The sequence below is a fragment of the Danio aesculapii genome, chromosome 18, assembly GCF_903798145.1.
Source record: "Danio aesculapii chromosome 18, fDanAes4.1, whole genome shotgun sequence".
Classification (NCBI taxonomy): Eukaryota; Metazoa; Chordata; class Actinopteri; order Cypriniformes; family Danionidae; genus Danio; species Danio aesculapii.
This window is the reverse complement of record NC_079452.1, coordinates 17,352,384-17,378,964: the sequence shown is the minus strand read 5'-3', so window position 1 is coordinate 17,378,964 and position 26,581 is coordinate 17,352,384. Positions and strand designations below refer to the sequence as shown.

The following is a 26,581-nucleotide window of genomic DNA, read 5'->3' as shown; positions in this document are numbered from 1 at the left end:
TTATAACATATGCTGGATAAGTTGGTGGTTCATTCCGCTGTGGCAGCGATTGATTAATAAAGCTAAAAAGAAAATTAATGAATAACTTTTTATCTACTTAAAAGGATAATTCACCCAAAATTGAGTATTCTGTCATCATTTATCATCCTCTATTTGATCCAAACATGTCTGTTCAACACAAATGAAGATACACAGAAAAATGCTGGGCTGTGTGATTTTAAAGAGAAAATATTAGATAGTACACTTAGTGTAGGGTATCTTTTTTTTTAAACTGTTTTTATAAACATAGTATACAAATAAGGACGGCGCAGTAGGTAGTGCTGTCGCCTCACAGCAAGAAGGTCGCTGGTTAAAAAATAAACAGGGGGGTTAATAATTCTGACTTCAATTGTATATTGTAACAGTACTGTAACACTTTGAGGATATCAAACATTAGTGGATCATGAGGAAGTTCAGTTACGTGAAAATCTACTACACCTGTGCGAACTTAAGAAATGATTTCATACATCCACTAATGCAATGGAGCTCATTTCTAAGAGGCCAAATACTTTGTGGGGCCACCGTATAATCGGAGAGATAAGAAACCGTTCTCACTGCAGAAATATGATTCAACCTGTATCGGATCATGATAAAACAAGGTCATGAAATCGGACACAGTGGATGGAGAAAAGGAGACATCACTGGTAAACCTCATACGACACGTCATTTGAGCTTGAACTGTTAACCTGAGGGTAGTGAGAGTACATGGAGAGGGGAAGGTTTTGCGGTTCAGTGAAACTATTTCTCACACTATTTATCTCAAGCCTTGTTTCAGCGCTCAAAATCACTTGCGTAACTTAGATGACTTGTACATTATTCATAATATATTATATTCAGAGATATTTATTCTTCATTTTTGTCTGAATTATTCTGTGTAGACCTTACCTTTATTTATAGTAATAGTATAATGGTTTTGGTGCATCTGTATTGTATTGTATTGCAAAACCGTGGTTAATTTGTGTTTACCATAGTCGAATACACTGTAAAATCAATTAGTATAAAACCCATTCTCTTAAAAATGACAAGTTTATTTTACTTAAAAATAAATAAATAAATAAACAGATTTTGGGGTCTTAATGTAAAATCTTTTCAAGCGCTCTAATTACAGCTAATTAATTTGTGACATGTAGTTTACCTCACACGTCCATTAACATATTTAATAAGTAGCCATGTAAAAAGTAGTTTATTCAGTGGCTAATATAAATAAATAAACCCTTCTAAGTGATGAAATGGGGTTAAATTAACTGTAATGACTGTGTGGAAGTTCATTATCCTGCACAAAGCATTGACAGTGAAGCACAAACGTGGTCTTCATGAGTCTTTTATTGAATGTGTATAAAAACTGACAGAGCGCTGTCAGGCGGTGGGAGAGAGTGTCTGGAGGCTGCTCTTCACCGTGGACAGATTCTGCTTCCAGGAGCACAGTGTGTCATAAAGCTGCTGCCACTGCTGTTTGCCAAAGGTGCGGTGTGTGCTGTGGCTACAGGAGGCAGACAGAAGGGTACAAACAACACAATCAGCAGATATTCACACACACACACACAAAAGCTAGGCATAGTGATATTGACTTAAAGAGCTTCTATTTTACTCCTTTTTCAAGATGTAAGATAAAATTAAAATACCCATCTGATCATTTAATATACCCTTCTGATTATGTGAATTATAAGGTCTGAGGACATTGTAGCAGTTTATACCCTCCAGAATATGTGGATTTTGAGGTCTGAGGTAGGGTTTGGTCGACAGACGATCCATCGTCCATCGCTGGTGGCAGATAACCATGATGCTGAACCAGCATCGCGATCCCCCGCCCCGTCGCAGCAACCAATTCGCAAAAATACACACTTAGACCCCGTTTACACTAATACATCTTAGTTTTAAAATGACATTTCAGAACGAAAACGATCCACGTTCACACCGGCGTTTCAGCTAGCATTTCTGAAAAGCCCTCCTTCCACACTATACCGCTGAAAACGCACATCACGTGACCACACACACACAGTCATGCGCTGCAGCGTATGCGTGTGTCTGAGCTCCAGCAGTCAGCAGGTACACAAAACCCCAGAGAGCAGTGCACGTCTGACAGTTTATTAAGGATGTACTGCTGGATCACGTCTCACTCTAGTTGTTAAACGTGATATTTAATTTATCTTGTCTCTATCTGACGACTCTTGTGAATCTATCAGGTAACGTGTCACAGTGTCAGTACTGCTTCAATCTTTGGCTTTCACGCTTGTACTTCGTAATTTTAGCGTAAACCTCAGATACTGTTGGTTGGTTCCTGGTTTGTTGGTTGGTTGGTTCCTGGTTGTGCCCCTTTTTTACCAACCAAGATTGTTGACGCCATTATAACGACACAGATCACTCTGCCTATTCATGCCAGAGTCCCGAAAAGTGATAGACTGGTGGTAATTTGTGTGTAACTTTATTTATGATTTGGTTAAGGGTAAAACTAAGCGGGTAGGTACCATGCGGGTAGGCTACAAATAATTTATTCTTTATGAATAAACTAATTATTCATAAATAATTAATTCACCCATCGTCCATCACAATATTTCACATTAGACATCGTACGATGCCAAATTGATCGACATCACCCAACCCTAGCCTGAGGAAACTAGCTGTTTTTGTAGCCTGTGCCTTTAAATGCAAATGAGCTGGTTCTGCCCGCCCACCATTCCCACATGCATGTCTGCTTCTACTGCTGCGTCACATCAGATAAACAAGCAGTCAGTGACAGACACAAAGGAAGCTGATCTCCAATTTATGAGAAATGTAACAATAAGTAGTTTCCCAATGGTTATTTAATGTATTTGTTGTGGAGTTTATTCAAGCCTTTCTGCAACGATGAGTCACACACAAATACCCTAACAAGGTTTGCAGTACAGACACACGTTAAACTGTTATTGGAGGGTAAATGTAACAGATACAATCCGTTATAACCTAATATGGACCCTACTTTAACCTCAGGAAATGTTAAGAAAGAGACTCGCTGTGTTTATTTCGCTCCAGTTTGACTGTGGACACACTATACCTGCACACAGTCCTGTTCAAACTGCTTACAAACGTTGATTTTGCATCATAGCTGCCCTTTAAAAATATAAATCGCAATATTTGCTGGTATGTATTGTAATAGTGATATTAGTGACGATATATAATTCATAAGAATCCATTCAGAGCCAAACAAGTTTTGTATCTTTAGAGAAACTAATTAACTCAGATATTGTGTGTTATTTTATATACATATATTTTAAGCAGGGCGGTCATTATAGTAAGTATTTTGAGCAGGGTAGCCCAAAGTTTGTCTTATGAAGGGCCAAAATTCAAGCTTGATTGAGGGCTGCAGGCCGAAATTTATATCGTAAATTTAGCAAACTGTTTTACATTAAAGTTGCCATGAGTAATTTCCTCATTTCTTTCATAATATTTAAAAATAAATTACTTTAACAGTATTTTCTAATCCATTCAAATTTTTCTGCAAATGTATAAAAAAACTATAAATGTATGTTATATACTATATATATTATTTGATAAAACTATGAACAAAATTCCATTTAGAAAACAATGGAGTTCAATGCAGAATACACTATTGATGCTGAACCTGCCTTCACCTTGATTTGCATGTGGTCTTCTACTTTGTCCCCTATACCAGTGTTTCCCAACCCTTTTCCCGGAGGCACACCAACAGTACATATTTTGGATGTCTCCCTTACCTGAGTAATTAACTTCAGGTTTTGGAGTCTCTTCTTATGTTCTAATTAGGTGATTCAGGTGTGTTTGATTAGGGAGACATTAAAAAATGTGTACTGTTGGTGTGCCTTCAGGAACAGGGTTGGGAAACACTGCCCTATACGTTAAATGACAGTGTGTACATTTTTTAAAAATCTGATTCATTTACAAGATTTACAAGATTCCGTTGAGAGCTTTGTGACTATATTCGATTTCATACGGTTCCTTTTACAGCATCGATGTTGTAATGTAATTCAAATATAATTAGTTAAATAGACTTAAGCGTCCAGTTGGTTGTTAATGCGTAAAAAGAGACCGTTTAAACGCAGACGCTGTCATTAGCAGCAGGCTAGCGCAGAAATTCCATTAAAAATACTGGGGTAAAATTAATTTCCATATTTTAAAAACATGGAGCGGAAAAATATAGTTTAATGCAGTCCTTCATCTTTGGTTTGAGACCCATTACATATCGTATCTCAGTCAGGCAGTGAAGATCGCTGTTTTTTTTAAAGAAATCAGATCTTAAACATGGCGATTTTGTATGGGATGACAATAGGGTATATGCCGAGCTAGTGTTTCTTCCCATACTGATAAACTTCCGGTGAACGGTTAATGTGACTTTTTCCATTTATACAGTACCTTTTACACCATCTATGTTGTAATGTAATTAAAATACAATCAGTTAAACAGACTTCGGCATCCATTTAGTTGCTCAAGCGTAAAACGAGACAAGCTGTTTACTCTCACACACCTGTCAGAATCGGCAGGTTAGCGCAGAAGCTCCATTGAATATACTGGGGTAAAATAAATGCTTATTAGTTTAAAGACATGCCAGGGACGAATGTAATTTAATGCGGTGCTTCTTGTACAATCTGAGACCCACTTTATATCGGATATCAATATTTATATCGGAGTGATTTCAAACACTCGACTGATGTTAAAGTAATATTAAGTCCTACTGTATTAAATTGCTACTTTAATAAATCATTGCACAGATCAATTTTAGGTATTATCGTTATTATGATACGATATTATTATGATACGATATGTTATTGTGATATGATCTAGTGTTTAACTGTGGGCAGAATTATTACCGGTATATTGCAAACGATAAGATATCATCCATCCCTAGCAGAAGCATTACTAAAACTGCTTACTCTTGGGTTTTCAATTAGTCTGAAACTAAAGAAAGGGTTTGACTTACATGACCACAACCTTCCGCTGTGTCTGGTCAATCTTGGAATAGACCATTTTGGTCCGAACAGCTAGAAATTGAGAGAAAAGCACAACACGTAGGTCAATTTTTGCATCTGCATTACATTAAATTCACAAGACAGAATATATATATATATATATATATATATATATATATATATATATATATATATATATATATATATATATATATATATATATATATATATATATATATATATATATATATATATATAAATATATAAATAAAGCAGAATAAGCAAAAGTAAAGATTTTAAATAACCAATAAATTAATACAGCATCGCATTTATTAAAAATTAAACAACATTTCTTGAACTGTACTTTCAAGATAAATAAAAGAATTAAACATAATAATAACTTATATTTGATTAAATTGCATTATATTTCAAATTATTAAAAATTACTTGCTGACAAAGTCATAAAACCTAGTGGTTTTAAAGATAGTGGTATAGTAAAAATGACAATTAATGAGTATTTTGGGTTGCACTGTGATTCTTGGTCATTTATATGCAATCAAATTATTCTTTTTTTAATATGCCATCAAAATGTTTTATGCTATATTTGTATATAATCATATTTTGTAGACATAAATAAAAATAAAACTGGATGTGCAAATGCTAGTGAACCAACATTTAAAGCTCTATTACACTTAGTATTAACGTTTTAACCCACTTTATATGTCTTTAACTCACATACAGGGTTTCCGCGGGGTCTTAAAAAGTCTCAAATTTAAAAATCTAAATTTTAGGCCTTAAAGTCTTCGATTGGCTGTTCTAGGTCTTAAATATTTTTGCACAGGTCTTATTTTTCCGATGTCCATGTAATGCTACATCTAATGCTCATTTAAATTCGTTTTTGTTGTTGCTGCTTGGTTTTCGTGGTGCAGTAGTTCTTTATTTCACTAGTCCAAATGTAATTTGCAGTATTACAACTACAAATGAGACCAACATGCAACAGCCAATCAGCTTTCTTTTATTGAACTCAGTGTGCGTGGTGAAAGTGACGTCATCGAAGTGTTTGCGGAGGTTTGCTTTGGGTGCGCACGACATGATTTCGGCTCACGGAATTTTTTGAGACTCGGGTGAACGGTTCGAGCAGCGTCGCGTTTGATTGGAGTTGAAGATGAATCACTTTGAAGGGATTTTGTCTCAAACAGGTACGACTGTACTATACAGACATCTTTATGATCTGTCCATGCGTGATCATAGAGATAACCAATAATTCTTGGCTAGAAATTGCAATAGCCATGGGAAAGGAGGAAAGTTTTTGGAAAAGCTTGAGAAAACTTGAGGAACAAGTTTGTTAAAACTAAAAAAAGAGGCCATGACAAAAGTGGAGACTCAGGTGGTTTTAATATTACAGAATATGATTTTCCACCATTTATAGGTGTTACACTGATGTATTTAGTACAATTTTGGATTGAAAACAATTTACAAGTTACAAACTAAAACGAAGAAACAAATTAGGTCTTTGATAACAGGAAAGGAATATTTGAACAAATCAGTTTACAATATACTGATGCCAAATTTCTAGGCTTTATTGGTGATACTGGTCACGGATGTTGGACCATTATTGCCTTTTTAGCTTATAAGTAGATGACAGAAACTAGTCAGACAGTCATGTGTGAATTATTGAGAGGGCAAAATAAAACAAAACGTCAGTATTTTTTAGTAAGTGTACTTTTTTTTGCTTTTATTCTTGCCACAATAAAAAATATAATTGTAGAGTAACCCATGTTCTGTTGTCATTAATATTTAACTGTAATAGGTAGAACTGTCTGAGATATGAACAAAAGCAAGTGATGCATCAAAGTTTGATTTAAAAAAAAATCTTGAATGGTTATACAAATCTTTATTACCATTATAATAAATTATGAAAACAATAAAAAACAATTAGTTAAAAAATCTTCAATGATATAATTAATGACGTAAATGATTTTACTGTGTTTCTTTTGATCCGCCCCGTCATTTAAAAGAATATCTCAATGGCGAACGCGTCAAGTATAAAAGCCTCGTCCGTTTCGTGAGGTGTGCGATGTGGCAAAAGTATAAATCAGCCTTAAGATGTTTGTTTGTTTTCTCTGTAGATAAATGGTGCATCTATCCTGTCTTTACTACTGTTCAATTTGAATACATTTATTTTAACACTAATTTTGCAATTGCTCTTTATGTGTATGCGTGTTTTGATATTGTGATATAAGTCTTAAAAAGGTCTTAAAGTCTTAAATTTGACAATATGATATCTGCAGAAACCCTGCACATAATATGTCATGAATGGGTTGCTGTTGCTAAAAAATCTAATTTACATTTACTGTGAAGTTCAAAAGTCTCAGTGAAAGAATGAAAGAGAGTCGTACCGTCAATGACGAAGGCCTCCACGTCTTCAGCCCCGATCTGGAGCTCCTGCTGCATGGTGTCGAAGGAGATCTCCTTCATCTCCACCGCCATCCCCATGAATGTCAGCAGCCTCATTTTTGACATGTTCTGCTCATGAGACAGACCTGAAAACACAACATGAAGCACATTCTTCAGTACACTAAAACCTTATATCTCCATTGTGTCACCGGACTGCCCTTTAAACAAATTATAATGACAGAGAGCAAAGTTTAGAGATGCAGACTCAAATAATTTTTAAATACTGAAGAAAAAATAAATCAATGATGCTCTCCATTCATTTTGTATGTTTATTTTGTGTATAATCTGACAGGATTTTTTTTTTGTTTTAACTGGAACGCATGCACTGTTAAGCTTTATTTTACTGCAGTCCTTTTTACAATCTATTTGTATCTGTACATTTCAATTAGAAAACATCCACATATCCAGAAATCTCTATTTCAGCAACACCTCCAAAAGTTCCTGAAGTATATCAGTATATCCATTTTATGTGATAAAAAAAGAGAAATATCTAAAAGTCTCTCAAGTAAAAAACCTTTGACTGCAATATTTTGAATCTGACTTTACGCAACGTTCTAATATCTCTTCAGTAGATTTTGATGAAAACCCCATTTTGTAATTATAAGCTAATCAAGCATTTATAAGGTCTCTAGCATTGGTTAATTTACCCTTTTCACCTGGAGTGTCTTGCTTTAAAAGTTTATCAAACACTAAAATTCATCAACACTAACATATTTTACCAAAAGTGTTTGTGTTCAGAATTCATTGTTAGCATGTGTTAACTCCCCAATTCCTTTTATTATATTTTAACATGTACATACATATTTCCATGGGTCAGACTTAACATAAACCAACAAAGAAACAAAACAAAAGGCTTCTCAGTATTTTACATCAGAATACAAAATCACCTCTGTTACTAATCGTCAAGTAAAACATTTCCAAATCCACCACCTTTTAAAAACAGCATAAAAGGTACCCAAACTCTATCAAAAATTATGTATTTATTTCATATAATACAAGTTATTTTTTCCATTGACATGTTCTTTTAGCCAACAGCCTATATTTGGTGCACATATACTTCTCCAATTTAAAGAAATAAATCGTTTCGCTTGTAGAATACATATTCATAATTGTCTCGCTACAATCCAATTCGCTCTTTTAGATCTCAAAACTTGGGGCTTCTGGTAGTACCCAGAATAGCTAAGTCGAGTAAAGGAGGTCGAGCCTTCTCATTTATGGCTCCTAAACTCTGGAACAGCCTTCCTGATAACGTCTGAGGCTCAGACACACTCTCCCAATTCAAAACTAGATTAAAGACCTATCTGTTTAGTAAAGCATACACTCAATGCACCACTTAGCGGGTTTCCACACAGGTTCTGCATCTTGTTTATATACACTATGAACATCAGCTACGCTAATTATTCTCTTTATTCTCCATTTCCACCTGGGGATACTCTTCCAGAGGCCCTCAGACTATGCAGAGTCACAGACGAGTCTTCGCTGAGGCCAGCTTCCAGCCTCTGCCGCTGAGACTGCAGCTCTGCACAAGACGTTTGACCAGTGGAGAAATTACAATGGTCGTGCCCAACTGAGTCTGGTTTCTCTCAAGGTTTTTTTTCTTCACTTCCGCCTTTAGTGAGCCCTCTCCGCTGTCGCCACTGGCTTGCATGGTTCAGGATCTGTAGAGCTGTGCATCGTTGGATTTGCTCTTCAATATTTGGACTCTCAGTAGTGATTATTAAACCACACTGAACTGAGCTAAACTGAACTTAAACGCAAAAAAACTGAACTACACTGTTCCTATTTACTATGACCTTTTATGTGAAGCTGCTTTGACACAATCTACATTGTGTAAGCGCTATACAAATAAAGGTGAATTGAATTGAATCATAAATATATGCTCCGTCTTTTTAAACGTGATCTCCTTGGGATATAAATGAAATAAGCAAAATTAAAGGAGACATTGGTATATTAACTTCAAGAATATTTTCTATAATTTCTTTCACACCTTTCCAAAAGTTCTGTATTCCTTTACATTCCCATATACAGCGATACAGCGTTCCTTTCAGGTCCCTGCATCTCAAGCAAGCATCTAGAATGTTTTCATTATATTTATGCAATAAAACTGGAGTTATGTAAATCCCCATCAGCCATTTATATTGTAATAGTTTCAGACGAGTGTTTCATTGTTAGTGATTGAGCTTCCTCGCATGTCTTCATCCAGTCCTCTGTAGTAATATCCTCCTTCTGATCTAATCTCCAAACTTCCAATTTACAATCTGAAGATTCCTTTGATCTTGACACCAGCGTCTTGTATAATGCAGAAATTAAACCTTCACTAAAACAATCTTTTTTTATTACCTTATCAAAAATAGACAATGATGGCATATCTAGAGAATGATTTTGTGATTTGAGGATAAAATCTCTTATTTGTAAATACTTAAAGAAATGTTATGCAGGAATATTGTATTTACTTACATTAGAATATTGTTAACATACAAGTCTGCTATCATTCTAATTCCCTTCTCTGCCTATATCTTGAGCCCTGCATCTAACGTACCAGGTTTAAATTTTTTATTGCCCCAAATTGGACTGAAACAAGATAAGGGATAGCAGGCACTTCAATATTTTTTCATGTCAAACCATATGGAAATCATATTTATAACTATGGGGTTGGAAACAATTTTTTTAAGATCTTTAAATTCTGCTGAATATGAACACAAATTTTAAAGGTAGACCAGACTTAATGCCAATTGATTCCATAGCATGCGTTAACTTTAATTGTAAGTAAAACCTGCTTAATTTTGAGTTATTTTACCTGATTTCCATCCTCCGAGCATTTACAATGAGCATTTTATTGACATGTAATGTAATGTGTGGATTTGTATATTATGGTGTATGGCCATACACCCAAAGCGCTTCATAATCATGAATGGGGGTCTCTCCACTCCACCATCGGTGTACAGCATCCACTTGGATGATACGACGGCAGCCACAGGACAACGGCGCCAGTGTGCTTACCACACACCAGCTATAGGTGGAGAGAGATCGATAGAGCCAATTCGGTGGATGGGGATAATAGGGAGGCCATGATGGGTAAGGGCCGATAAAGGGTATTTGGCCAGGACACCAGGGTTACACCCCAACAGTTTACGAGAAGTTGGATTTTTAATGACCACAGAGAGTCAGGACCTTGGTTTAACATCTCATCCGAAAGACAGTGCTCACTGACAGTATAGTGTCCCCTTCACTATACTGGGGCGTTAGGACTCCTGCTGGCCTCACTAACACCCCTTCCAACAGCAACCTAGTTTTCCCATGTGGTCTCCCATCCAGGTACTGACCAGGCTCAGCCCTGCTTAGCTTCAGTGAGTAACCGGTCTAGGGCTGCAGAGTGATACGGCTGTGGCCAAACTCTTATTTTAATGAATACAGTTTAATAAAATGGTTTTTGTTTAAATGCACCAAAATATATTGTCTATATTCACTGAGAAATGTTCTATTTTCAAAAGAACATTTATGCTGAGCACTGTACATTTATCTTGGTATTTAATTCATTCACTTTGTATATAACTGGTCTTGGTGTAGAAGTTTACTGCTGACGGTAACCACCGTTTCACAATCTCATCAGAAAACCTGTTTATATTAATTAAGAAATGCTCAAAATGAGCAGGTGGTCAATGAGGCATTTCATTGAGAGTTTAAAGGGAGGTCAGCACTGGATCAACACTTATGCTGAACTGTCTGTCGCTGGTCAATGGCAGGGAGGATCCTGCTGTAATTAACATCTGCATTTTGAAAGAGACAAAACTGCTGAGACTCAAATTCCTCCAGTCCAGAGCAGACTACAGACACGTGTGTGTGTGTGTGTGTTCAACACTCCAGTGCATATCAAAACAAAGGAAAGAGCAGCAGCGATGGACAGAAGAGAGAGAACACTAATTGACAGTAGCTTTAAAAGTTACACTAGTTTTACTACTTTTCTTTAATACGGATATAGACGGCTTATGTAATGATTAATTTGACATTCTTCTTAATACACTGCTGTAGAATGCTTTATATTAACAGTATGTATAGGGTTAGGATTAAAGTTTGGTTTAGTTACATGTAATAATGCAAAATTATTATAGTTATAGCTACAATAAATACATGTAACAGTAAAAACCTGGTAAAAAAGTATGTTATAGTGTATAACTGCAGATAGACTCTTTATGCTAGTGAGCTGTATTCTTTCTGATTTCACTGCACTGTAATTCAACCTTTTTGTTTAGCTGCTCTGCAACAATAATTATTGGAAACTACACAAATGCACTTTAATAATAAAAAATAATTATTTTGTGCAACCAAAGTGCTGCCACAATTGAATATTTGTTTTATTAATAATTATTTAATTTGTTAGATGAACATGTCTTTCTATTAAAGGGCACCTATGGTGAAAAATCTACTTTTCAAGCTGTTTGGACAGACATATGTGCATGTATGGTGTATAGACCGTCATATTGGGGTGATATAAACACACCCAGTGCTTTTTTTTTTCAATTTAGCAACATAAAAAGCGGTGGACCAATTGGAGCGGTTTTCAGACCGACCACAACTTTACGTAGGAGTGCGTTCCCCCGCCCACCGAATTGATTGACAGCTGCATTGCAACTGCACAATAAATACTAAATGGTAAAGTTCTTACTGTAGTATTTCTCACAAACGCTACGTGAGGTCTGCTTCCTTAAAGTCTGTCTGTTGTCTGATGCTGCCGAGGGAGGAGATTAAGGCACGCAGAAAGGCACGTAGAAACGGTGGGTGGGGAGCGTTAAAGGAGCAGTACACCTAAACCATCACCAAGTGAAAAAATGTACAAATAGGAATTTAATAAATGGTATAATAAGAAAATCTGCTGGGTGTTTTGTGCTGAAACTTTACACACACTTTCTGGAGACACAAAAGACTTATATTAAATCTGAAAAAAGGGCTAACCTAGGTGCCCTTTAAATTATTTTTAATAAATAAATAAATGTATTAATTTAATAATAAAAAAATAAATGTAAAAATTTCCTTCGAAGTTTCATGCAATTTCGGGTGTTTTATTTTTAGTTTGTCGACTTTAACTGCAGTTTGGCACTTTCACTTTCATTCAGGACCATTTCATGCACGCCCTCAGTGACAAACGAGATATTGGATGCTGCTATGAACTGCTGGAAGTGTTGTTTTAATGGAAGTTCATATCGCGCGCTGAATGGATGAAAAAAAAAACCTCAGCATTTCACGATGTGTCTGTGGTCTGCACTGACTGGGTAGGTGCAAAGAGTATCAAACAGCCGTGTGTGTGTGTGTGTGTGTGTGTGTGTGGACTATCCTGCAGCAAAATGCGGAGAAAAGTCCTACATGATGGTAATAGTTCGATTAAGGTGTTTACATGCCTGTACTGCACTTCAATACTGTGACTAAAACCAGCATACTCCACACGTCTTAACTCAATTTCTCTTTAGTTCGATTATGACCTTAATCTGTCTTTCCCAGTTGGCCACGCCCCCTTATTTACATTTCACGGTATACACGTAATTAAAAATAATTTTACGGTACACATTTAATTCCGTGGTAACAATATATACAACCCAGCCCTAAAACAATGTAATATAAACAGTGCAATATATCAGATAGAGATAGCTTTAAGGTAATAATCTAGGCTCATCGCTTATTATCCATTGCCTGCGTTTACATGTTAAAATGAGCTTCAGAAAAAGCACTCACCAAGAGACTCGATGAAGTCTTTGTTGCTCTGGTAAAACTTCACATACGATATGAGCTTTGCGCTGACAAATATAGTCAGGAGCTGGAAACAGAAAAACACGTTTCATCAAACAGTTGCTCAATAATCAAACCAAGCATGTATTTGTTTATGAAAGGTCTCGTCTTACATCATGGATGAGCTCTCCTTCTAGGAAGCGCACTGGTTTGAGAGTCAGGAGATGGTCGAACAGATAGGTGTTTGGGTCTTTCAGCGCACGAACGATACATCTAGGAGAGCAGAGTGGGTTTATAAATTAATTTAAAGAATCAGGAGATTAAAATTAAAAGAGTGGAAGAGAAAGTCAAACCTGTGTGCGTCCACTCGGGCCTGTGAAGCGTTGTCTTCTGTATAACTGCCCAGTAACTCCACCATTACTTTGGCTGCAGATTCACTGAAACAGACAGCAGAATAAATGTCTAATCTTGAAAATCCTAAAAACAACTGAGCTGAGATGTTAGCAGGTACCTCTTCTTGCAGTCGACCAGTGCTTCATACACCAGACGAAGAAGAGTGTGTTTCTTCTCTGTGTTCAGATTCCAGTCAATGATCCACTTCCTCACCTGCACAAGACGTCAAATATAAAAACAGATCATACTGCTGTTAATGATAAAGTTGGGTCCAGATTACATGGTTTCCGCTACATTCATTCATCCGTGGCGGGGTGCTACACCAAAATTCATCCCGCCACGGCTACATTACAGCTTCTCATTTAAAACATTCAGTCGTTTTTTTTTTTAATAGCGGGTTAGAATTGCACCAAAAACGTATTAAAAGGTAAGTAAATTATACATATACCTAATTATATATACCTAATTAATAATATATACCTTTAAGGTGACGTGCTGACTGACTGACAGACAGGTGTGTGATGCATGAGGCCAGCAAACATGGCGTAGCTTTCAGTTCTGATGAACACAGTTTCCATATTTATATTTTATTTATAGATAAAGGTCTGTGGTTCTGCATACAATGACTTTATCTTGCTGGAATTTATAGCCGTTTCACTTTACTTTAGGATGCATTAATGCCGCTCTTTTGGTCTGTTGGAGACATTCATAAATATTCCTAGCAAATCTAATAAATGTTGGGGACACACTCGATAAATAAACGCACTAAATCGCACTTCAGCAGTGTTTATTTGAGAGCGCACAAGAAAATCTGCACTTGAGCAGCGTATCTTTGAAGGAGCGCAAGAAGTTTTGTGCACGAGCAGAGGAAATCGTGCTCGAGCACAGAGATTAACATGCTCGTAGGCTATTACATGAAATGGATCTCGACTTGTAAGGCTGCGCTCACGACATCTGTCAAGGAAATAACGCCACATGTAGTTGGTAGATCTGTGTAAAATGCAAAAAAATCCTTGAGGAAACACTGGATTATATTAATGATCATTTCTAACAAGATTTTTTTTAAACACAAAAATCACTTATTTAAATAAATAACTAAATAGTTATAATAACACTTAAAAAAAAAAAACAGGAGGAAGAAGAAAAAAGAAAAAACAAAGAACAGAGCGGTTGTCATAAGGGTTACAAAATCAGCTCACAATACATTTGAAGCACATCATCACATATTGTTTGCCAGGACACGTTTTTGAATCAAGTCTTAGGTTAAAAGTTAGTCTCTCCATACAGTGCATTTCCTTTACAAATCCTATCCATTGAGCTCTTGTTGCAGGATCAACCTAAAGCTATTTTCGAGTTATGGCTTTTCGGCTACTTACCAAAAGTATTTGAATTAAGTATTTTCCAATAGTTTGTCAATTCGTCAATAGAACAGTTTCTGGTATTTTCCCAAGGTATAATGTAATAAATGAGTAGTGTAATTCTGGGTTATTATATTCTGACTGTAATCAACTTTTAAAAACAACAGGGGTAGAGATTTTCTTTTACATTTTAATTTTTAAATAATATAACGCAACATATGCACACAATAATCTTTCAAAATTAAATCAACACCAATTATGAAAACAGAATAGGGTGAATTTATTTTCAATTCAACTGAGGGCAAGTATTCACCTCAAATACTTTTTAATGTATTAACCATCTAATAAAATATCTCTTAAAGAGGATCTATTTTGCCCCTTTCTACAAGATTGGAGTGTCTATGTGAATCTTCAGCTGAAAATACCCCACAAATAATGTTTTATTACTCTTTGAAATGCACCCGTATACGCTTTGATCCTAATTGAGGCGTTTTGGTGACTGTCGCTTTAAATTCAAATGAGATTGTGCTCTTTTCAAAAGAGGGCGGAACTTCAAATTCCTGTGTATCAGCATAGTGGGAGATTCAAAACTGTAATAGTGGATGGCTGCTTCTCACTCAGGGCTGTCTATGCTAATGAGGGGGAGATTGTAACTAATGGGCGGGGATTTCCCCTTTTGATGACACGTACAAAAGGAGAATGTCAAAGCATTTCTGCAGACTGTTTTTATCAAGTGTGATCATAAAAAATATAATAAATAATACATTTTAAAGACTAGACGTTGGCTGTATTTACACACTGTTGCCAAACAACTGTGTTTAAACCTCTTATAAAAGTGATTTTTGCACAATATGCCCCCTTTAAAACACCCATGCCAATATAAATTGCAGCTTTAAAATTAAAAATAGAATTAAAAATGGCTTCGTCACTGCAAATTCTCAAGTCTAAATTAAAGACTCATCTATTTTCTAGGTCATTTGAAGCATGAGTCCCTTCCTCAGAAGGCCAATGGTCTCGTTTTTTTAATCCTGTTCAGTGTGGTCAACTGGGGTAGCATCTTTTAACTAGGTAGAATTATCTAAGAGTCAATTACATTCTTCTTTTAGGCACTGAAACCAAACTGTTTTTAGTATGATCTATTTTATACCTTTTATGCTCTCTTTTACATTATGTGCCTGTTGTTGTTTTGTTTATTATGTTTGTATCTTTTCTGTAAAGCATTTTATGTGGACTTGTGGCCTTTTGGAAATGTGCTATATAAATAAATCCAACTTGAACTTGAATAACAGCAGCTTGCTGACAACTTAGAATTTAGCTTTTGAAAGATTACAACCTTTTTTTAAACATATAAATAATGTTTTTACATTGTAAAATGTATTCTAAGGGATCAGGTTTGACTGCCTATGCGTAAGAGACAACAGTATCATGTCTCTAAAGTAATGCATATTGTCAGTTCCAGGCACGGCTGTGTCTTTTGTCTAACAAATGGCCGGGTGATACTTTCAGACAAGGCCCTGAAAACAAGATTGCTGTACTAAGCTTGTAATGGCAGTTTCTGTTTCTACTAATAAGCACTGCCCACTAAATTGTGTGTTTAACTGAGTGTGAGCTGCAATAGTTGAGAGATTGTTCTATACATGCCACATCGACGGTGAGGTCTTATTAAAGGATTCTGCTTTGAAGATACTAGAAAATGGCGATGCAGTAAGAAGGTCGCTGGTTCGAGCCTCGGCTGGGTCAGTTGGCGTTTTTGTGTGGAGTTTGCATGTTCTCCCTGCATTCGTGTGGGTTTCCCCCACAGTCCAAAGACATGTGGTACATGTGAATTGGGTTGGCTAAATTGTCCGTAGTGTATGTGTGTGTGAATAAGTCTGTATGTGTTTCCCAGTGATGGGAAGGGCATCCGCTGCATAAAACAAAGGCTGGATAAGCTGGCGGTTCATTCCGCTGTGGCGACCCTGGATTAATAAAGGGACTAAGCCGAAAAGAAAATGAATAAATGAGCTACCAGAAAACCTTCCTGGTTTTGTCTCTTCTTCAAATTCACAAGAGGATTCTGTTTTGAAGATACCCGAAAATCCTGCTGGTTTTGTCACCTCTTCATATTCACAACACTTTCTTTCTGGCTATTTTCATTCATATTAAAAATGAAGAGTAATATACGTATATAAAGGTTGATTTCTTTCAGCTTGTTTGCGGAGTAGTATAATTTTCTATGCGAAATTTTACCAGCAGAATTTAATGAAATGACACCGATTTCCATACCTGGTCCAGGTCTGTAGGCATGAAGGCGATGGCGTTGCAGGTTGCCGCCACTTTAATCAGACTGCAGTAGACGGTGTATCTCACTGGAGTGTTCTCATCCATACCATGGAACAGATTACTCAAACTACGAAAAAAAAATCTGTTTAATACAAGCAAACAAACAACCAATTATTACAAGGAAATGTGAAAAAGTCTAGACGCTCACAGCTGCATCCGGAGCGAGGGTCGTTCACCCTCTCGAAACTTCACCAGCTTCTCGCATAAACTCTCGATCAGAGCCTCCTGCTTCTCCGTCTCCAGAATCAGCAGTAGAGACACAATGCTGTTCATCACACTCTCCACATCTGCAGAAAACAACAGAGGGGGACAAAAAAAAGGTTATTTGTGTAGACATCTATAAAGGGAAGCTCTGATCGATCAGTCAGATATCAGTATCGGTCAATAATAAACAAATATTCTCCGGCTAACAGATGTAGGGCAATGGTGACACCAAATAAGTTCATGTTAAGGAGCCAAAGAGGGGTGCAGAATTGCAATTTGTAAATGATTTTAGGAAAGAAAAGATCTAGGTGTTTACTGTTCCGCAGTAAGGTTTTACAAGTGATCCACTGCATTTGTGTTTAGTCTTTTTATTTTACATTTATTCATTTAGCAGAATCTTTTATGCTATGTGACAACCAGAGATCAAAAAACAGGTATGAGCAATGCAACTGAAAATTCTACATAGAGCTCACATCTCTCCCTCACGGAGGCACAAGTTTAAAAAGGAGTTGTCACCAATGTGTCTGAAATGTAAAACTGAGGAAGGACACCATGTTCATTGTTTCTTGCTTTGCAGGGAAATTTAAAAGTTCTGGGCCATGATTGAACAAGAAATTAATGGTATTTTATCTATTAATATTGGTTGTAACCCCAAGCATATGCTGCTTGGTATATTCAACGAGATTAATATGGACAAACATAAAAAAACACTTTGCAAGTTCCTGACATTTTGTGCAAGAAAATGTATTCTCCTGAACTGGATAACGGACAAAACTCCTACAAAGTCTTTATGGCACAGGGTAATACTTGAATATGTACCACTGGACTACTTAACTTGTGTCTTACATGGCAAAGATGTTTTATTTCATGAGAGGTGGGATCCATTTTTGTTACATATGGGTTTAAACATAACCTCCATAATGCACAGAGGGTTGATTTAACAAGGTCAGATCTTATGAAGGTTTGTGGTGCATGAATATGTAAGGAATAATTTTTGTGCCAATAAGAATGAACGTAACTTTATAAAACTGAACGTAACTTTCCAAGAAACGATCAAAAATATGCCACTGCAAAAGAAAAACACAATGAAAACAAAAAAATGAACTCAGTCGCACGAATTTAACATGCTCTTCAAATATGCTTCATTCTTTGTTAATGAATTTTAAAGAATCGTTTTCGGGAATCATGGATTTTGAAAGCGTTGCCAGTTTTCGCTTACGCTTCGTACATTTTCGTTTGCTGTTTTAGCACAAACTTCTCGTGGGGGCGGGCTTAACAGCGATCTACACTGATTGGCTAATGAGCATTTGATGGACAGTTGCTCTCTGACCTGGAAGCACAGACGGTGACGAAGATGATGGCACCGCTCCGTGTCTCTCCCGGGAGGTCATCTTTAGAAACTAAGAGACGACCGTAGGTAAAATACTAACATTAATACTTAACATAAAGCACGACGTATTGCACACCGCAACAACTTTCCGATATGCGCGCCACTGACGTCACCGTCTGTGCTTCCAGGTCAGAGAGCAACTGTCCATCAAAAGCTCATTAGCCAATCAGTGTAGATCGCTGTTAAGCCCGCCCCCACGAGAAGTTTGTGCCAAAACAGCAAACGAAAATTTACGAAGCGTAAGCGAAAACTGTGGCAACGCATTCAAAATCCATGATTCGCGAAAACGATTCTTTGAAAATCATTAACAAAGAATGAAGCATATTTGAAGAGCAAGTTAAATTCGTGCGACTGAGTTCATTTTTTTGTTTTCATTGTGTTTTTCTTCTTTTGCAGTGGCATATTTTTGATCGTTTCTTGGAAAGTTACGTTCAGTTTTATAAAGTTATGTTCATTCTTATTGGCACAAAAAATATTCCATAAACATGCAATATCGCAAATTTTATTAATGCCCCCCCCCCCTTTTTTTTTCTTTTTTTCTTTTATTTTATTTATATTTTTTTCTTTCCCCCCACGTTCTGTTCACTTGTTTGTTGTTGTATCTGTATTGCTTAAAAATTTAATAAATACATTATAATAAAAAAAAAACCAGGTATATATTATTGCCATGTAGGGCTGTGCAGTTAATCGAAAATTCGGTTTCGATTTCAGCTTCTAATGATTATGAAAACACATTAATCGAGATAAACGATTATTGCATCATATATCGCCCCCCTTTCCAGTTGTACACATTTGTTGCTCTGCAAAGCTTAGTTTCACGTGGACATTACTAAAAACATGTGCTGTAATGTAACTTTTGCAGCACGGGATGCGGATCATTCACTGATGTACATTCGAATCATTCATGTTTTTAAAATCGCGAACGAGACTGCATGCTGTTGTGTGTGCTCAGCCTGAAAAACGAGCAAAGCACACACATCTAAAGTCATCTTAACGTGAGCTCTTTAATGGTCAAATAGGTATCAAAACGCGGTGTTTGTGACAGCGTGTAATATTCCAGCTGCCGACTGTTTTATCATTAATCAAACAACAAAAGTACAAAATCACTCACTGCTCTTGACTGAAGGACTTTTGTAGCTATATCTAAAGTTTTTTCTTACAGTGAAGATGCTTAAAGCACAGTTTGTTGCATATTTTTATTCTATTGCATTGTATTTATTTCCATTTCCTTATGTACAGGGAGGAAAACAACTGTATATATACAGTTAAAGTCAGAATTATCAGACCTTAGATCAATTATAGACCTTAAAATAGGTTAAAAATCTTTAAACCTGCTTTTATTCTAGCCTAAATAAAACAAATAAGCCTTTCTCCAGAAGAAAAAATATTATAGGAAATATTGTGAAAAATTCCTTGCTCTGTTAAACATCATTTGGGAAATATTTATAAAAAAATAAATAAAAAAAATTCACAGGAGGGCGAATAATTTTGACTTCAACTAATAATCGTTTTGAATAATCGTGATTACAATTATGACCAAAACAATCGTGATTATGATTTTTTCCATAATCGAGCAGCCCTAATGCCATGACAAGGCTAATGCTGTGTTTACACCAGATGCTGCACGTGCGTGAACATTTTACTCACTTTATTCACGTATCAAATCTGCTTTATTCGCGAATCAAATTCGATTCATTCGCACGTCAAATCCGCTTCACAATAGTCGTGGATTTGTGTCATGGGCAGGGCTTCCATCTGCTCACTGACTCTAGCTTCGATGCTAAATGGCTAACATGGATTTTATTGAGAGAGTAGCTGTGCTTTAGGAAGGCTGAAAAATAGCATATATTCATTCGGTCCACATTCCACTAGACCCTCACTGAAGTGAACCCAGCACTGTGAGCTCATAAACTCCTCCAGAAACTGTACCTGGATGATGGAGGCTTTCAGCGGTGCTTCAGACTGAGCTGAGCCCAGTTTGATGAACTGTTGTCGGCAAGAGGATTTTCCCTCTGGACACCAACAACAGGCGCTATGTTATAATCACACCTCTACAAGAGAAAGCTCCTGATTGGTTGACACGGCATGAATGCCTGCTGAAGTTTAGATTTTTCAACTTGAGCAATTCAACGCGTAAAACGGTCAACTCGTGCTGCTTCATTCGCACAAATCTCATCATTTGTGTTGCCTCATTCGCGCAAATGCTTCCCTGACTTTACATTGACTTAACATGTAAATCACTCGCTCTTGATGCTTCATCCGTGTCTGGTGTGAACGCAGCATTAGTTAGTTATATATTATCATTATTATTGAGTCCTTGTATTGGTGTTTGCAGGAAAGGTGCAAAAGGAGAGGAAAGAATGTGTCCTACAGGTGGTTTGTCAAGCCCACTCACCTGCATGAAACACACTCAGAAATACACATTTTCCCAGACATAAAGCGTGTTTATAGGAAGGTGTCTGGTGCATATGAAGAGGAAAAGAGTGTCTACAGGTGGTATGAGATAACAGGTAATCAGACTCATAAAAGTCCAGATCAAAATTTGCATTTATCAGCCTATCAATCTACTATCATCTAACACAGTGTTTTCCAACCCTGTTCCTGAAGGCACACCAACAGTACACAATTTCAAGCTCTCCCTAATCAAACACACCTGAATCAACTCACCAGAACATTAAAAGAGACTCCAAAACCTGAAGTGAATGGGTGAGATAAGGGAGACATCCAAAATATGTTCTGTTGGTGTGCCTCCAGGAACAGGGTTGGGAAACACTGATCTAACAAACATAAATAGCTATTTTTTGGATGTCGTTATCAGTCATAATTTCCATAATTGTGCATCCCTTGATGTATAACATTGCTGTAAACATAAATAATATAACCGATCAACAATGTGGCATTACTTTATCTGTAAAACACACAACTGTAAAATGACTATTAATGGAGTAAACAAAATACCCTTTAAATAAAGTAAGGCCCAATACCAATTCTACCCCTTAGCCCTTCCCCCTCTTTTTGCGCGTTCACGTCAAGGGGTAGGGGTGTCCCAATTCTCTTGAGCTTGAAGGCATAGGGCTAAGGGATAAATACTCCTTTGAATGAAGATTTTTCAGGACCACACTCGAAACCAAGGGTTAAGAAAATTTCCCAGAATACACCAGCCACAGCGGCAGTATTACTGAACCCGGAAGTAAGGAGATCCACAAATTAGTATTTTTTGTCATTATTACGAATTTTTACAACAAACATCTTTTAATACATTCATAACCGCGTTCGTGTTTTACCGTCATGCTTTAAAAAAAAAAAACCCAGCTAAAATAAAACCTGCTAAATTTCGCTATCAATATTCCATAATCATTACTCCTGTTTAGCAGTCCCACAACATTCTGACACTTGAATACCCTGTCAGAAAAGTCTAGTGGCTGGGAATGAGCTTTTCACAGTGTCTGCTGTAATGTTAGTATTATTTTCGTGTGTTTAAATAGACGAATATGGCCACTGTGTAAATGTACAGTATAGCTTTGATCTTATTGCAACATTAGATTATTAGATAGGTTATGATAACATAATATATGCCTTCAGTGATTTCTTGAAGATAAATACCAAAAATTAAAGCAACTGGAATAACTACAGCAGTCACGATCGTCTGATCTCATATGAAATAAAAGATCGTGATGACATATGATGACGTGTACAGGTGCTGTAGTGCTGTCCCATTTCTTAGGGGTAAATTTTGAAGCCCTTCCCCTTCACACTTGGTTTTAAGGGCCATGGGGAAGGTGAAGGGGTACAAAAATAGAATTGGGCCTAAATTTAACTTTAAAAAGCACTATTATTGTTTATAGACTGTAATGGTGTTAAAATGTCATGACCCTGGGGTTAAAATGTCTGTGCATAGCCTACATGGTCCCATTCACTATACTGGTTTTAGACTTTAGACTCACAGACTTAAATACAAGCATTTTTTCATTGGAGAGCATAAGGTAGGATGTATATTTTCAATCCAAAACAAACATAAAAAAACTTTTTTTTGGCCATAAAGCTTGGCCACATTGTCAGATGTTGGTTTATACCTTTGTCATCGTCTTTGAGACAGACATCGCAGGCTTCAATAATCTGTGCCAGATCAACATGAAGACCTCCTTCTGAATTCTCCTCCGAGATCTCCGCTCCTTTAGATTTCAGGTAAGACCGAAGCTCTGATGCCTTCAAACCAAAGACAGAAGAATGAAGACATGTTATAAATAACATTATCTGAAAAGGAGTATGAATTTAATCTCAGAAACTCTTTTAAGCATCCTATAAAATGTTACACAAATGCAAAGCGTTTCTTCGTATTTCTGAGGATTTTGTGAAAATGGCTGCTTCTGTGATCATTAAACACGTCTCATTTTTTGGTATGATGAATACACCAGAAAAAAAGTGTATTTTGTAGTTTAACTGCTGATGTTAATTTGATTTATGAAAATCTTATTCTTTTATATACACGACAATGAACATTTAAATGTGTTTTCTTTAATCTCATTTAGATTTTGGCTATATATTTCATACACAAGCACACATTTAATTAGGGCTGCACAATATATTGTTTCAGAAACGATATTGCAATGTGTGCATCCGCAATAGTCACATCGCAAAGATATGCAATGCTGAGTTGACTTTAAAGTGTAATTTTTACAATTACATATACAAAACCATAAAGCGTGCACTATTTATTTCACTTTTATCTTTGCTTTGTTGCATTCATCTATGCTTGTGGTTTGTTTTATACACGTCATGCGTGATTCAGTTCCCTAAAGAATCATCCCAGTTAATTAAAATTAGTACATTCGTTAACACTTTAGGGACCAAATCTCACTATTAACTAGTTGCTTATTAGCATGCATGTTATTAAGATATTGGCTGCTTATTAGTACTTATAAAGCACATGTTCTATATGATTTTATTCTACATCCATAATGTTAAGCTTCTACATCTATGTTAAACTGCTTTGACACAATCTACCTTGTAAAAGCGCTATAGAAATAAACATGAATTTAATTAATCCTACCCAATACCTAAAACACTTTAAATATTAATAACTATTAATAGGAAGCAAATTAGGAGTCAAAATGGTTGCTAAGAGCAAGAAATGAACCGTAAAATAAACTGTGACCAAAAATTCTTTCCAAGTATAATAATAATAATAATAATAATAATAATAACGCTTGCTATATATATATATATATATATATATATATATATATATATATATATATATATATATAATATAAAATGTCATATATATAATATATATATATATATAATATATAATGTCATATATATAATATATATATATATAATATATAATGTCATATATATATATATATATATATATATAAAATATAAAATGTCATATATATAAATATATATATATATATATATAATATAAAATGTCATATATATATATATATATAAAATATAAAATGTCATATATATAAATATATATATATATATAAAATATAAAATGTCATATATATAAATATATATATATATATATATATATATATATATATATATATATATATATAAAATGTCATATATATATATATATATATGTATATATATATATATATATATATATATATATATATATATATATATATATATATATATATATGTCATTTGGTTACATCTGTTTCAAATAAATGTATAATAAAGAAAAGATGACAAAGAAATAGAAAATGCCTTTGCAACATTAATAGCCAGAAGAAAAATACTTATAGAGTGGAAATCACCAATGCCACCTAAATGGTCACTCTGGCTTAGTGATGAAATGCTATTTTGGAAAACAGAAAAAATGTAATATGTTCTCAGAGGATCAACCAAAACATTTTTCAAAACATGGGACCCTTTAATAATTCATATTGCGACTAATGTACTCCTCCAAACCATGAACCCCCTCCCCCATTTATTATTATTTTTTTGTTATTTAATTCATTTCTTTTTCTTATTAATTTTTATTGTTCATTTGTCTCCGTCTTAAACTAGTGTGTGGTTTAAAAATAAAAATGCAAAAAACGAAAATACCTTTGTCGTTGAATACCTGTAATGTGTTGTACTTTTTGTCAAAAAACCCATAAAAAAATAAATAATAAAAATATTAAATAAAGAAAAGCAGACCATTTTAATCAAGATAACATTCCCATTACAGAACACCAGCATGGTTTCTGACCTACAAGCGTCCAGTCAATTCATAAATATTGCATGACAAATACTTAAACATTTATGTGTTGAAAAATAATATCTCTGGTGTCAATAACACAAAAACTTAGCAGGTGCGAGCCTTACGCTTCAGAATATTCTGCTGACATACAAAAAAACGAGTTATTTTTTTTAATACAAAGCCTATATGAAAAATATGTGTAAACATAAATATTAACAAACTACAAACATATGTCTGTCTGTTAAATGATCACTTTATTAGTCCATTATTCTGGAAGTATTAGACCCAGCTAAAGGCTAACAGATGTTAGCATCTAAAAGCATGCTTAAACTAGCGGGACCGTCATTTTTGTTGAATTGACTGCGTAATGCTACAAAATGCTTATGGGTTATTTAAACATACCTGGTCCTCCTCCGTTATGTCAATAAACGCCGGTACGCTCATTTTTAAAGTGTTTTTAAGAGCACAGACAAAAATCCACGCTCGCAGCCTAGATTATCAGGCCGGAAGAGGATCCGTGTACTTGCCGGTGATGCTGACGCACTTCCAGGTCACAAACTTAAAGGGGCCGTGAAGTTTGTTCTGCTAGTGAAACAGCGACGCTTTGCTCTGCAATGGAACACGCTAGTGACTGATATTATGTTCATTCATTCATTTTCCTTCGGTTGATAAATGCTAGTTTTAAATATTTTACTAAACCATTACAGACTGGGGTAATAAAAACATTAGTCAAATTCATTAATTCATTCATTTTCCTTCAACTAATTTCCTTTATTCATCAGGGGTCACCACAGCGGAATGAACTGACAACTTATCCAGCATGTGTTTTAAACACTCATACACGACGGACAATTTAGCTTACTCAATTCCCCTATAGCACATGTCTTTGGATTGTGGGGGTAACCGGAGCACTCAGGAAACCCACGGGAACACGAGGAGAACATGCAAACTCCACACAGAAATGCCAACTGACCCAGCCAGGATTCGAACCAGCAACCTTCTTGCTGTAAGGTGTTCATGCTACCAACTGACCCACCTTGTCGCCTTTATAAATTAGCTTTAAAGTAAAATACCAATGAGCTATAGCTACCATATTTCCCAGATGCTTTTATCCAAAGCAACTTAAAAATGCAGGATAAAGTTACCTGTCATGTGGAGTTATGTTTATTTACTTTGAAATAAGTGATTTTTAATGGGATTTTTTCATAGTGTTTGGGAGTTTTGGGAAAAAACCTTCAGCTGATTTTGTCAAATGAATGTTTGTGCATTTTGTTTGGTAATGAAAATTAGCTTGACGTCAGAACCCAATATCAGGCAGACGTCAATGTCTAACGTCAGATAGACGTTACATTTTAGTCACTTTCCAACGCAACCTAAAAACAATAAAAAATCAACGTCTAATGATGTTACAGCTTGATGTTGTGTGGACGTTTCCACTATAACGTCTATTAGACGTTGGAATTTGGTTGTCATACCTGATGAATAAATGTCAGTATTTGATGTCAATATGACGTTGGTTTAAGATGTTGGCTCGACGTTAGATTTTGGCCACTTTCCAACACAACCTAAAATCAAC

The 26,581-nt window shown here is 35.7% G+C and overlaps 1 protein-coding gene across 1 annotated transcript; it reads right to left on the bottom strand.

Moving 5' to 3' along the window:
• Positions 1-1,344: 1,344 nt before the first annotated feature.
• On the bottom strand, positions 1,345-25,530 carry eif3m (eukaryotic translation initiation factor 3, subunit M). The gene is made up of 11 exons (XM_056478343.1): positions 25,408-25,530; positions 22,874-23,006; positions 17,355-17,493; positions 17,150-17,273; positions 13,645-13,739; positions 13,487-13,570; positions 13,307-13,406; positions 13,140-13,221; positions 7,358-7,501; positions 4,970-5,030; positions 1,345-1,519 (listed from the first exon to the last, which is right to left on the bottom strand). Exons 1-11 carry the CDS (start codon positions 25,447-25,449, stop codon positions 1,396-1,398), a joined length of 1,128 nt encoding a protein of 375 aa, XP_056334318.1. The 5' UTR covers positions 25,450-25,530; the 3' UTR covers positions 1,345-1,395.
• Positions 25,531-26,581: the final 1,051 nt, after the last annotated feature.

Coding starts and splice junctions, on each gene's coding strand:
- eif3m (XM_056478343.1), bottom strand. CDS start 25,449: ATGAGCGTACCGGCGTTTATTGACATAACGGAGGAGGACCAG. Junction 17,494..22,873: donor TCTCAAAGACGATGACAAAG/GTATAAACCAAC, acceptor TGTTTTCTGCAG/ATGTGGAGAGTGTGATGAAC. Junction 13,571..13,644: donor CTGGTCGACTGCAAGAAGAG/GTACCTGCTAAC, acceptor TGTCTGTTTCAG/TGAATCTGCAGCCAAAGTAA.